Source organism: Nannobrachium achirus (genome assembly GCF_963921795.1).
Source record: "Nannobrachium achirus genome assembly, chromosome: 3".
Taxonomy (NCBI): Eukaryota; Metazoa; Chordata; class Actinopteri; order Myctophiformes; family Myctophidae; genus Nannobrachium; species Nannobrachium achirus.
Genome location: NC_137812.1, coordinates 58,468,971 through 58,482,748, shown reverse-complemented (window position 1 = coordinate 58,482,748; position 13,778 = coordinate 58,468,971). Strand labels below are relative to the sequence as shown.

The 13,778-nt window shown below is 41.9% G+C and overlaps 1 protein-coding gene across 1 annotated transcript; it reads left to right on the top strand.

Moving 5' to 3' along the window:
* Positions 1 to 835: 835 nt before the first annotated feature.
* LOC308280969 (E3 SUMO-protein ligase CBX4-like) lies at positions 836 to 7,442 on the top strand. Its single transcript, XM_080721006.1, has 5 exons — positions 836 to 1,112; positions 1,243 to 1,286; positions 1,804 to 1,869; positions 3,729 to 3,795; positions 4,710 to 7,442. Exons 1-5 carry the CDS (start codon positions 1,044 to 1,046, stop codon positions 6,168 to 6,170), a joined length of 1,707 nt encoding a protein of 568 aa, XP_080577132.1. The 5' UTR covers positions 836 to 1,043; the 3' UTR covers positions 6,171 to 7,442.
* The last annotated feature ends 6,336 nt before the right edge of the window (positions 7,443 to 13,778 follow it).

Genomic DNA, 13,778 nt, shown 5'->3' with positions numbered 1-13,778 from the left:
GTTTCGTTTGACGGTTTGAAGACCCAACAGAGGATGTTGACCTACATAGGGCGATGGCACGTATATACGACCACGAGCCATTTCAGTGCTGGAGAAAGCCAGCAGAAAATAAGCGTGCTCGGCTCGCAACGATGTGCCATAAACATGTAGTATTTGTGTGACCTTGACTCGGAAGGGAAAGCCATCCATGGTCGTAAACAAACACGTAGCCTACTTGCACCAAGTTGCACGCGTCTCGGGTTATAGGCTAGATCTACTAAAATGATCTCCTGAAATATTGTAGATCTCACAAATAGCCTATCGTATAGACTATTTTAAATGCCACTTTTATTTAGCCAGGCTTACCTTATTAATGTAGGCTATTTCAGAATGATTCTTCCTTATATTATGCCCTTAACGAATATGATATATAAATAAGATATTACTTATATATCATATTTGTTTATGACATATGTCTACCTGTTATGGAGATCTTAGGTTACTGGAATATAAAATACGCTGGCGCACACAAAACACACACAAATTAGGGTGCCAACATTGATGTTGACGAATTGATCTCCGTCCAGTCTTTCATAGCACCCTCTTGCTGAGTCGAGTCTCGATCTTTTACACATTATGCTGCGAAAAACAGCAGACCTGCAAGCTCAGGGCGCGGCAGGTCCCCAACGCGTTCTGAGCTTGTAGGTCTGCTGTTTTCGCCGGCGCGACACCGTCGCACGACGAAGGCGAGAGAGCGGAGTCCCCGCCTCCCAGCCGACGTCACGTCAATGGCCATTTGCATGAAGTGTTGTGTATGTGTGCTGCAGCTCCAACTCAAAGCCCTGCTCTCTCGGTGTCACCGTGTCTCCTGCCAAACGATCCCAAACCCGGGAGCGAGTGGAGATAAGGAAGGGGACTCTTCTTCTCGCGGTTAGCCTTCGAGGGAAACAGAACGAGCTGGGCCACAGGCCAGGACATATATTTAAAACAATATATAAACGCCGCGGAGGAACGACAGCGAAAAACAAGGCATTTATTATCACCCAACCGCCAGCAACCGAAAAATGGAGCTGCCCGCCGCGGGAGAACATGTCTTTGCGGTGGAGAGCATCGAGAAGAAACGGAGCAGGAAGGTTTGTGTGCTTTATTTGGACGCCTCGATCGTCACACAAAACGGTGTCTTCTTGGCCATCGTAAACATGAGTTTTCTCGACTGAATTCGCTGTGTAAAGTGTGTTTATCTTGTTTCTCTTCCATTTGTAGGGGAGGACTGAATACCTGGTCAAGTGGCGAGGATGGTCTCCGAAGTAAGTCGCCCTCGGACGTGTGTGTGTGTGTGTGTGTGTGTGTGTGTGTGTGTGTGTGTGTGTGTGTGTGTGTGTGTGTGTGTGTGTGTGTGTGTGTGTGTGTGTGTGTGTGTGTGTGTGTGTGTGTGTGTGTGTGTGTGTGTGTGTGTGTGTGTGTGTGTGTGTTGGGGCGCTTGCGTATGGGCGGGTGCGCGTGCCTGATTTGCGCGCTTAGCTGCGCGATCACTACCTCGATGATCGATGCATGGCTTTAGAATGTCTAGAATCCCAAACCTTTCAAGGACGCACTGCATATTAACCGTCTGCCTTGAGAAATGCCTGCGTGTTGATAGAATGCAGTCGAATGGGGGCAGTCACTTCACTTGTTCGATAGCCCACTCCATCGTCTTAACTACATTTCGTAAAAGTTGCTTTTGAATTAGGCCTATACACCCATCTAGGCCTACTAAGATCCTTGAAATGTGAGTTTTAATTCTTGAATATCTTCCTCAACCTCTCAATCTCTGACTCTGAACAGATACAACACATGGGAGCCAGAGGAGAACATTCTGGATCCAAGGCTCCTTGATGCCTTCAAAGACAGGTGAGTTCAAGGGTGGGCACATTATGATGATCCAGGTGCAAAAGGGAAAGTTTGAAATGACCCCAAATTTCCTATCATGATCAATTAGTTTAATTGATAGCATAACAGTTATTATCGAATTATTGAAGAGAAAAGTGTTGGTTACCTACCTGAGTTTCATGGTATCCTGTCCATTTGCCACCTGGAGTTGCATTTGTGTGTGCAGACAGATTGAGTGTTTATAGTGATAACCAGGGGCGTCACAAGGGGGGGAGTGGGACTGAGTTACTAGGGCCCAAGGTGGAGGGGCCTTAATTATTTAGCTATTGAAAAATAGCAGATCTATATAAGCTTGCAGAGCCGTGCTGTGAGCTTGTATATCTGCTATTTTTCAATAGTTAAAACACAATAATGCATTCCCAGTCTAAAAGGGTTAAACCCCCTCCCCCTATGAAGAACAACCATGGGGGCCCCGCAGTGAATCCTTTTACCCAGGGCCCAGAATTTGGTGCGACACCACTGCCTGTGTGAGCTTGCACTTGACTGTGAAGACCATCACCAAAAATAATTTACACCACTTTAATCAAATAGTCATATATTTTCCTTATCTTATCTTATCTTTGTTATTTGTTAGTGGGTCTTATCTTTTCTTTAGGACATGGCTGACATTTCTTCTTCGTGAGCATGTACTTTGCTCCTTGCCTTGACTTATGAATCTATGATGCATTAAAAAATTGCATGCACGGTAATGCAGGTGTAGACAAAGTGAACAGGAAACCAAACTGCAATAGCTGTATAAATCAGATGTATATGCAGTCTCAAAAGAACATGATATACCATACCAAAATAACTTCCTCTGGAAATCTAATTGTAGCTGCAGGAGCACAGGCAGCCCTTTTTTTAATGTGGGCTACCTTGGTTGTGTTAGCTGCAAGGCTATTGCTAGATGTTTCGTTGAGAGATAGGCCAGACACCTTTTCATATGAAGGACACAGTAAATGAAACCAGCACTGGTTTTTCTCTCATCCTCCTTTTGGTCTCCTCACACAACAACCTTCTAGTGGGTAGGTCACATGTTAAAGCAAAACGTTGACCATGCTCTGCATCTGTTTTTGCAATTACCTCTCTCTAAAGGGAGAGATTTTATTGAAACTAATTGCACGTCTCTCCGGGGAGCCAAATCGTCTGAATGCCAGGCTATGAAAATACACTGAGTCGTCATTGTAATTAGATGTGAGGGAGGAGGGAGGGGGAGGGGACTGACATCACTCCTGTCTGTGGTATTGAGTTACTGCCTGTGAGAAACACTTGCCATGTAGCCAAGGAAAGGCAAGTCAGCCTTGTATCTTCCACCACGTATAGATACGTTAACATGAAACGAGTTACTTAATGCCTTTTAACCACCATGTGTTGCAACTTGCAACTGTGTGGATTGCTTTTTCTCTACACGCCATTTCTCTTTGCCAAAAATAGCATATCTACAAGCTCGAAATATGTAGTGAGCTTGTAGATCTGCTATTTTTGGCATGGACGAGAATAGTCAATGCAGAGTATGCAAGGAGTCCAAAAATGCCCTTTAGCTTTTTTTAGGGAGCATAGGCCATTCATGAACTTTCTCCAGTTGGATTGGTGTTGGGTGTCTGAGTAGTAGAGAAAGGTGGAAAATAATTAGGTCTCAATCTGTGGTCCTATTTTAATCCTACAGAAGTGTAGGATTAAAAATACTAGACATATTTTAGTCCAGGCTGTGACATCTGCTGCTTAGAAATAACTAGTTGAACTTGAAGAAGAAAGCCATTACATTGTGTTTCCATGTAGCAGCAACCCATCTGTCAGGATGATTTCAGTCATTGTTTGCTTTTGTTTCTTTGCTTCTGCAGGGAAAGACAAGAACAGTTGGTGGGATATCGAAAAAGAGGTCCTAAACCCAAGCACCTACTGGTTCAGGTAAGGAAATATCACCACGGGGCCATTCTTGAATACTGGATGATACTAAATACATGGATGAAAAACTAAAGACATATGCTTCTCTTCAGCATTTCTATGCATTATTCTCTCATTTCTATTCCCAGGGTGTAATATGGAATAAATGTTTATATTTTAGTGTTTCTAGAAGCCTACCTTTTTCTATCTACTAATTGGGTCATCTCTCTGTGGAATGTTTACACAGTTGGTAATAAGGTTGTATTACAAACACATTTTTGGCAGCATTGCTATTCCCCTGACTCCTTTTCCACATTAGTGGAGAGGCTTTGTTTCTTTAAATAGTATAGACTGTTTCCCTTTGGTGTAGGATATATTTTCTTACTGTACCATTTCAAATATGGCAATAGAATGCCAATTAAATATAGTGACGCTAAGCTGTATTTCTTTCTATAGGTAGCAATCCCCTGAGCTACCAGTTGTGGCTGAATGACCGTGAATTGTACATGTAGCGCATCAATCCCAAATCCTTTAGGCCAGGGGAACCCTCAGAGGACTGTTTGTTCCTCTCAGGAGCGTGTTGGTGGTAACACATGGGATAAAGTCAGTGATGGGACACAAAGCAGCCAGTGGCATTCCTCTGTGCTGAGGTCACAGCCACAGGGCCCACTTTGAAATGTCACACTTATGGCTGTGCCAGTGGCTGAAAGGGACACACACTAACTGTAGAAGGGCAATGTGAGCATGGATGAATGCCCCTGGAATACAGCAGTTTCTTGAATACTTCTCATGGGCCCCCACTGGGCTACTTTTGTGCATCTCACCAGGACAGTGCCTTGAATTGAACATTGGAGATATTAATTAGAGGATCATCGCAAATTAATCTTTGTATGATCATTTATGAATGTATAATCAATATTGGACACTTTGTGTTTCAGGTCCCGTCCTTCGCAAGGCGATCCAGCATTCTGTCTGACCTTCACGATGTGTCTATGGGAGAAGAAGACTGCCAGAAGGCCTGCCCAAACCAGACGGTGGATTCCCTGACCCAACAGTACCAGCTGAACAGCAAGAAGCACCACCAATACCAGCCTCTGTGCAAGGAGCGCGAGGCTGAGCAGCAGACCAACGGCAAGAAGAAGTTCTACTACCAGCTCAACAGCAAGAAACATCACCACTACCAGCCAGACCTAAAGATGTACGAGCCTCCGTTCCCCAAGCCCAGAGAGGTGGCTAACCAGGCCTGGAACCTTCCTCCAGCGCTGCAGCAAAAATGGGTCAGAGACAAAGATTCAGGTTGTCTGACCAAGGTTAAGGATATTACAATGGAGCTGAAGAAGCTGCCAGCAGACCTCAATGGCAACATTGAACCTGAGCAAGCAAAGATCCCTGCTAAACAGGAGGCTCTACCACTGCCCAATGGTGTCAGCAGCAACAAGCTTAAAATAGTCAAGAACAAAAACAAGAATGGACGGATTGTAATTGTCATGAGCAAGTACATGGAGAATGGAATGCAGGCGGCTAGGATTAAGAATGGAGACTCTGAAACCGCTGACAAGCCGCCACCAGAAAACGACACCAGTATGGAGAACCACCTTGATAAGATGAAGCTTGTCAAGAAACTAGGCCTTGTCAATGGGTTTGTTAAAAACCCCATCGACAAACCAAATGTCCCTCGTTCTGGATATAATGGACATTGCCCTATAGAGAAGGTGCATTCTCCTAAATTGGATCCAACTGTGACAGAACAGGATAAACGTTCAGAGGTCGCGTGTCAAAAGCAGCCCCCAGTGACTGGGCATTTAGAGCTGAAAACAAAGCCTAATCTGGTCTCTGTGCCTTTGGATACGGACGTTTCTTCCCTGCTGGCGCCTAAAGGAACCCAGGCGGTGCATGCAGCACTCAAACGGCGCCTCTCTGAAGCAGACAATGAGGACAGGGGTGATGCTAAGCGCTTTCTGAGCTCCAGGAGTATCAGTGCACCTAACACCGTGTCTTCACCCACCCCAAGCATCAGCATAGACCTAAATGGACACCAGAGCCAGAATGGACCACAGGACTATGTGTATGCTGACCAAGTGGAGCCCATGGACTTGAGCATTGTCAAGTCCAAACCTGAGACTGTAGCACCCACTGTGACCCGGACTGAAACACAAACGCAAGACGAAACGCAAAAACGGCCCGAAACACAAGAAAAGGCTGAGACGCAATTGAAAGTGCAGGATGAAATGCATATGGTTGATCAAGACGACAAGGTAGAGGAAGTGGTGCCTTCTGACTCAAAACAGGCAAAGGAGGAGACATTTCCTGTTTTCAAGCCTTTCCTTGGGAATATAATCATCACAGACATTACCACAAATTGCCTCACTGTTACATTTAAGGAATATGTAACGGTATAGTGAAGATGATCCCAACGCAGCAACGTCTGTGTGAAGTTGAAGAAAATGTATGAATCATTATTGATATTTTTCTGCTGCTTGAATGTACAAAGGAGCCCTTGTGGTTTTCCAGGATTAATTCCGTTTGAAAACCTTATTCCGCATATGCTGTTATTATTCTTGAGATTTAATCGTATGCAGTATCTAATTTCAGCTTTTTCAAATTGAGTTTAAAAAACTAATTAGAAAATGTTAATTGACCAGTAGTGTCAGGGCTCATCGAAGAAGCACTTAACGTTACGTGTGTAAATAATCTGACCTTTTCTATGGATTCAGATCCGTTTTGATTTATATACTTAACTGTCAACACCTCAGAAAATGGGTAAAATGTGTATATTGAAGTTATAAGGAATAGATATTATACTGAAAAATGGTAAATTACACTGTGTGTGTGCGCGCGCTTGTGTGTGTGAGAGAGAGAGAGAGAGCGAGTGAGGGAAGAGAACAGATGCACAAATGTAATCTTGTATGTATTCTAGTTGGACAGGTCTTGTCATTAGCCTTGCTTACACAAGCAAATAAGTGACTGTCGCACTTGTTGGAATTATCTGGAATTTTCCAGATTCATTGTACGATGGAGTATCAATTTTTCAAATGACTTATGATTATCAGTGGTGGATGTTGAGCGTTTGGGATTTCTCTTGGTCAAGATTCCTAAAGGCCTGATATTATTGAGCACAAGACAAAAAGGAATGCAACCATTGCCTCTGTTAATTGTGTTGTGGGCAACAGGATTACTGTTTCAGAGTTTGAAATACTTTAGTATAAGCTTACTGTCCATCTCTTCCATCCTGAATCATTGTAATTTAATTGTGATATTAATTTCTGCTCATCTCTGTTATTATTGAACAGTGTAAATGTGTTATCTCAATAAGACCCAAGAGCGGGAGAGATTACATGCCATTTGATTACATGAGAAGTGTATGACTTTACATGTTTGTTTTTTTCATAAAAAAAGAATATGCTAGGTGTCAAAAATGGAACTTGTAACATGCTTTGTGCTAATGTGCAAGTACAACTGGTATGGTAAAGCACACATTGGGCCTAATCAAACCTGTCCCTTAATGTCACACATGCTTCTTCTTGCCGTTTTTATGAAGTTATTTTTAGGCCTAAATGTGGTCTGAAGATGGATTTTATTTCCTCTTTAAGAAGGTGATCTGAGGCACTTTTGATTGTGTTTTGTGTTCAGATTACGTTGAAAGGTTTCTGGAGATAAAGTTTTGCAATAAAAAAGAGGTTTGCAATATAGTGGTTTAATGTGCAGCTACACCTTTACAATACACCTGCCTCATACAAAATACACAACTTGCACATGACACGGGATTTTAATAGGCTACAAAATAGGCTTCTCAGAAAAGGTTTTGACAAGGTCGTAGGCCTACTGAAGAGACCTCTGTTTGCCAAAGCCACATGCCCTATGGGTGAGAGGTTGAGTGAGGACCGGGCGTATACCGACATTGCAAAGTCTATCAGAACAATCTGCATCTTCCTGACTTAAAAACGTAATGGTGCCTTAACTTTATTTTTGTTATACAGCTATATTCTGATAGCGTGTGTTTGGTTACATGTGTCCTCTCTGAAGCTCAACAGGAGAAAATGCATTTTCAGGTCGGAAACTCCTGACATTTTAAGAAACAAGGACAGTGAAAATGAAAAATTGGAAGTAATGCACGAATAAATGAGCAGACACATTTTCAAATGGAACACTATAAAATTGGAAATGATATAGGTCTATAGGCTACTCTCCCTGATGAAATTGTCAAATTGACAAAAGTTTTGTTTTATCCAAAAAAACGTTAGCGATTGCTTTTTCAGACCAAATTATATACAGTCAGCTCCTATGCTGTCAAGACCAACAATCTATGCTGTCAAGACCAACAATTTAGATTAAACCATCATTTGCCTATGAACTTTGGGTGTTTAGAAGGCCATAGCCCATAGGCTGCTGACAATAATTTCTTTTTTTTTCCTTTTTTTCCCCAAAACCAAAAGCCGCCAAAGGGCTACAATCAATGTAGTCTATAATGAAGAACTGTGACTTCGATTTAGGCTATACTCGTTCGTGAAAATAACGTGGATAAATTGTCTGATTGTCTGTATTGTTTGCTCAGACCAATACTAGAACATCAACGATCATTAATATATACATATAGCCTAGGCTATAAGCCATCAGCTGGGGCAACAGGTTGTGCAGTGAACTCTACTTTTTTGATTGTTCAACAATGTTTGCTGAACTAAAGGCAAATAGACCTAAAGCTATGCTATATCAGAGACCTTGAAGCTGACCTTGGGAAATATTCATATTAAGTTATGGGGAATAACAGCATTCACCTTAAATGCATGCAGTTCACAACTCACTTGACTTGTGAGATGCATTTGAATCTGTGTCAGAGCTGTGCATGGATCAACACTGAAATGCTGCATTGCCAAAATGCCGACATAGCAGGCAACCTTAAGGCCACGACCCCCAAAATAATCACATTTTAACTAGGGACCCCCCCCCCACCCTGACGAGCATTATACGAGTTGAGGCATTACATTTTGTATAACACGGTTCTATTGTGAAAATAGCTGATCTACACGCTCACAACACTTCGCGTTGCGAGGCGTTGTGACTCGTGAGCATGTAGATTGGCTATTTTCTCGATTTCTGCCTCTAAACAATTTGGCCAATGTTTAATTTGTCATTTTAGTGGTATTAAAATACATTAAATTGTCAATGTGCAGATACCCTACTTAAACTTTCATCGTTTGTTTATTATTGAGTGAGAAAACAATGTTGCAGCAGTTGCACGTTAAGTTAATCATGCATCTGGGGACCCCCCAAAATAATTTGGGGACCCCCTGGCCTGGGGGTCCCGACCCACAGGTTGAGAACCACTGGGCTATTTATACATTCTGAAATGAGAAACATTATAATATAACTGCATCCCGATTCCATAATTCTACTAGCCTATTGTTTTGTATAGTTTTAGGATTTCTCTTGAATGGTATAGCTTATAGTGAAGTGGCTGCATACCCGTTTAATCTGTATAGGCCTACAAGGCGTTGCAACCTCAGCATTGAAGATGGAGGAGACCTAGTTTCATTATTTAATGTATTAGTTTTCATCTATTTTCACGTTAATCCTTTTGCTCGTTTAGGCTACGTCAACATTATGAGACTATATTGCATGTGGCGACATGCAAGCAGCCATTTTAACACGGCTTTAAAGAAATAAGACAATTTCTCAATCAATGGGAATTTAAAAGCGCAACCGAACCAACCAACCAACCAAGCCATTTTTTCGGGGACGAATAGAATACCGGTAAACATATTGGCATGTAACATTTTCTTATCAAGTGTAGGCAAGCTATTCCTCCAAGACCCTTGTCAATAACCACACACATTCCAAGATATCTTGTCTCTATTTCGGTATAAAGAAGACATGATAGGCTATATCGCACATAGATTTAACAAGTAACCCGCGCTGACAACAAAGCAGAAACAGAATGCAAAGACCAAAACGCATATCATAGGCTGATGATAGGCTAGTAGTCCAATCGCGGCTGTGCCTGTGGCTCGAGCTCTCGACCATTTTCTCTGCTGCAGCGAATCAAAGTGCTCTCGGTATGCGTTAATGTGAGATCCACAGAGAAAATGGCTGTCCTCTCGATCCAGTTTCTTTTCGATCGCGCGCCTCTCTGAAACGCCTTCAGGAGCTGCACTCACAGCACTAAACACATTAGTGTTGCTTATGTTTCGAATTGCGGTGAAATTGCAATATCCTATATGAGGTGAAATGATTCCTAATTCGTTATTATTATTATTATTATTTTCATTTGCGTACATGGTACTCAACTTGAACAAACGACAGAAATGGACATAGCCGAACTTTCGTTCTGAATATAGGTTTATCTTGCCATTATCTGAATTATTGATCATAATTATGAATAATTGCACAACGTAGACTTTCTATCCATTCACCTATAATAGGTGAATGGATTGAAATGGATTAAAATGCATTTTTATACATTGAAACATACGTGTGTCGGTGTAGGCCAAACTGTAAATCTATCGGTTTAATTTGCCGCATGTGCTCAGAAAATATTAATAATAATACATAGGCCTAATAATAGCCTAATAATAATATAATAACAATAATAATAATGTGTTGTCGTTGTTTTCATCGAGTCTAAAAGATACCACAGCCAGGTTTATTTATGTCATTCGTTCACACGTCAAGTTGAAGGTGAGCGCAAGGTTGGAAAGTAGTTGGTGTGTAGGCTATAGGTCAAATAGGGCCTACCGTATGTATAGCCTATAATTGCGATACTAATTTAACCCTGATAGTGTAGGCTACCTATATAGGTTGCTTTGCCTAGTCCAGGTAGCCTATTTTTACAGTTCTTCACCTCGTTATTTTTCCATAGGCCAATTAGAGGTTTATTATAGCCTAGTAGCCTAAAAAAACCCGCTGTGAAATAATAAACACGTAATGGTTTTAACCTAATAGGCCATTTCGTCCCCGAATAGGCCGGCTATGCCTAACATTCAGTGGTGTGTTCTAGACTTTTTTCCGGGCATAGGCTATAATCTATGATCCGCGCCTATTCGTGTGGCCAGCGCATACGCCAGTGCATAATGCCTATCAGATAGGCATAGGCCTACGCTACTTTGAAAGGTTCACGAGGGCATATAGGCCTACGATTAAGAAAAAAAGAAAAAAGATCTTCACAGCATAGCCTACTCCGTATACCCGCGTCGACAGGTAGAACGCAGCACTGCTAACATTTCGTCCTTCTGGTTGGCATTAGCTTATGGTTTAAAATACAAGTTGCAGAGGTCTCCAAAATGTGTATGCTCTCATTTCTAGAGCTTGTAGATGTGCTATTTTCTTGACAATTTTGAAATGTTTTAAAGACAAGTCGTGTATGGGCCTGGGGTAGCCTATACACGCCACAAAATACAGGGGGGTCCGTGGCCAAATAGCTATAGGCCCTACGTATTAATTTGGGGGTTCTTTTCTTCCCCGAAGTCTCGGCAGTTGGAATCACCGCTTGGTTTTCCCTGGCGGTTGCCCAGATACAAGCGAACCAATAACGTTGTACCAGGTCCACCGCGCTCCCGCATACTGGAGCTGCGCTGCTGCACTGCAGGCGCGTCCAGACCAATCGCGTCCACTCTCACTGCCGCCGACTCCTCGTCACTTGGCGCTGGCGCACTACATTTTATTATAGCCTACTGTACAGTGCAAATTTCAAGGTCTCCCCTTAACGCTTTCAGAGTTACGGACTTGTAAAGGAACCCAGAGGGTCCCTGCATGGAATCCACTTTGAGAAACACTGGTGTAGTTTGTTTATGGAAGAATAAAATAGCATATTGTGGAGAAAAGACGGAAAATGCCACAACAGTTCTTTCTTCTGACATCAAGGCAGCACTGAAGCAACATCAACTGAGAAAACATCATCAGGCCTAATCAAAAAGACCTCGGCTCTGCTTATCTGTCCAGCATGAAAAGAATTGCCATTAATCCACACAGGTCCTTTGATATATGGATTAACCTTTTTTATATTATTATTATTATTATTACCCCAGTTACCGGTGTAAAAAAAAAAAACATCACAAGGATGCAGCTGGGACGTATCATCAGTGATGTAGCCTGGGGTCGACGGGTGTTTCGGGTCTCGCAACATCATACACCCTCGCCCAGGTGACCCAGCCGGGGTTGATCAAGTCCCGACTTACGTCCCAGTAGCTATCCACGATCAGTCCTATTAGGGAAAGACAGGGTCACTCAATGTGCAGCACCGGAACTACTCTGCCAGGACTGGGGAGCCATTCTGGCGCGTGGAAGAACTAGGCTCTATGGGTTGACTCCTGGCCGGGCTCCTCCTACGTCTTACCAGGTCCTCTCCTGCTCTCACCAGGTTCAGAACCTGTGCGTTGCACCAGACCCCAATCCAAACATTCCATTCAGCTGCTGCAGTTGAATGGCCCTCCTAAAGGCCTCACCGTGGATTTGTTGGGCTTCTTCCTCACGGAAGACACAGGCTGGGGCGCTAACCCAACCTGCTCCCGGGTGCCGTCTAAATTCCGGCCGTCAACCGAGTCTCCGGTGGTCACCAAACTATTCCTGGTTGTCACATAGTCTATTCCTATGAGCCACTATAAATAATTACTATAAGTAATTAAACTTTATCAAATACATTTAGAAACAACGGCTTTTTTCATAATGGATTGGATTGGCATGCATGTGGCAGACTGGCAGTAGACTTGTATATATTTATAGAGGCCTAAAGGCATGTTCTTAAAACTTTGATTTATTGATTGAATGCGTGGAGGCGCCATGAATGAAATCTACCGTTAAAACAACAGGCCAAAAATGTATGTAAATAAATAAATAAAGACGGCATTGCATTGCTAGAAGAATCATAACCGTCTGTTATTAACAGTTGTGGTCCAAAGTATGTCGGCCTATAAGATCTATTTTGAATAAATAGCAAGGTATCAGAATAGCCTATAGGCTATACTCTCAATCACATATAACGACGAGGGTGCGAGTCTGGAATGTAAAATTGTAAATATTGAAATTAATTTGCTTTTAATCTCTATCAGTGCAATCTAAACTGTGTGCATATATAGCTATTAGGCCTATTTTATATGTATTTATTTTTGCGAATCGCTGGATGTGTTATGGGCATCCTATATCATATCATCATCTTGGAAAATGGAAAGGGACATTTCTCACAAAAAGTAAAGCGATATTGATGCACACCTCATAGCCCATGCAGGCTACAGCCGAAACAAAGAAACTGTAAAATGTTGGTGTGATATTGGCTATATTGTGGGCTCACACAGTTATAATAAATATTAGAAATATTAAGTCAGTGGATGTTAGGAAATCAGGAAGGAATGATTCAATTAACTTTGTGAAGTGTAGCCGAGAGAACAATTTTCCATGTATTATTATGTAATAATTATCTATCATTTACGGCGTATTCGGGTTTGATTGAATGATTGATTGAAGACTTTATTCGAAGTTTTCATAGGAAAAGGTCATGACGGTACAGTTCACTGGTACAAGGTCTACTAAAAGGAGATCCTAGAAAAGACTAAGCTTATTTCCACAGGAAACCATTTAAGTATCTCATAATTCACATAGATTCACATAGATCCCATGCATGTCCTGTCTGCCAAAACAACGGTGGAAATCTGTAATATACAATTTAAGAACTTTATCTGCAATACATATAAATATTACTTGTCTAATTATTTAAATCCAAAAAGACCTTAGCATATCATTATTATTATTATCATTATCATCATCATAGCCTAGCCTTTAGGTTATCATTTTAGGATCTTCCTCTGATACTTGAGTTTGTTCAAAATTGCAGGCTATTTCTGTGATTTGAATAATCTAATTGTAATTGCTTTTAGCACTATGGTAGATTAAAACAGCACGAGCCTGATTTATGATTTGTAAACAAAAGTGATTCATGTCATGTTAGGTCGGGGTTGATAAATAGCTACTCATCACATTCCAAGCACTGATGGACTGTGATAGTAATAGCATGCCTATTATGT

Excerpts from the sequence above, each read along its gene's own strand:
- LOC308280969 (XM_080721006.1), top strand. The coding sequence starts at position 1,044 with ATGGAGCTGCCCGCCGCGGGAGAACATGTCTTTGCGGTGGAGAGCATC. Across the intron at positions 1,287-1,803 it reads TGGCGAGGATGGTCTCCGAA|ATACAACACATGGGAGCCAG; the intron begins GTAAGTCGCCCT and ends GACTCTGAACAG. Across the intron at positions 1,870-3,728 it reads CTTGATGCCTTCAAAGACAG|GGAAAGACAAGAACAGTTGG; the intron begins GTGAGTTCAAGG and ends TTGCTTCTGCAG.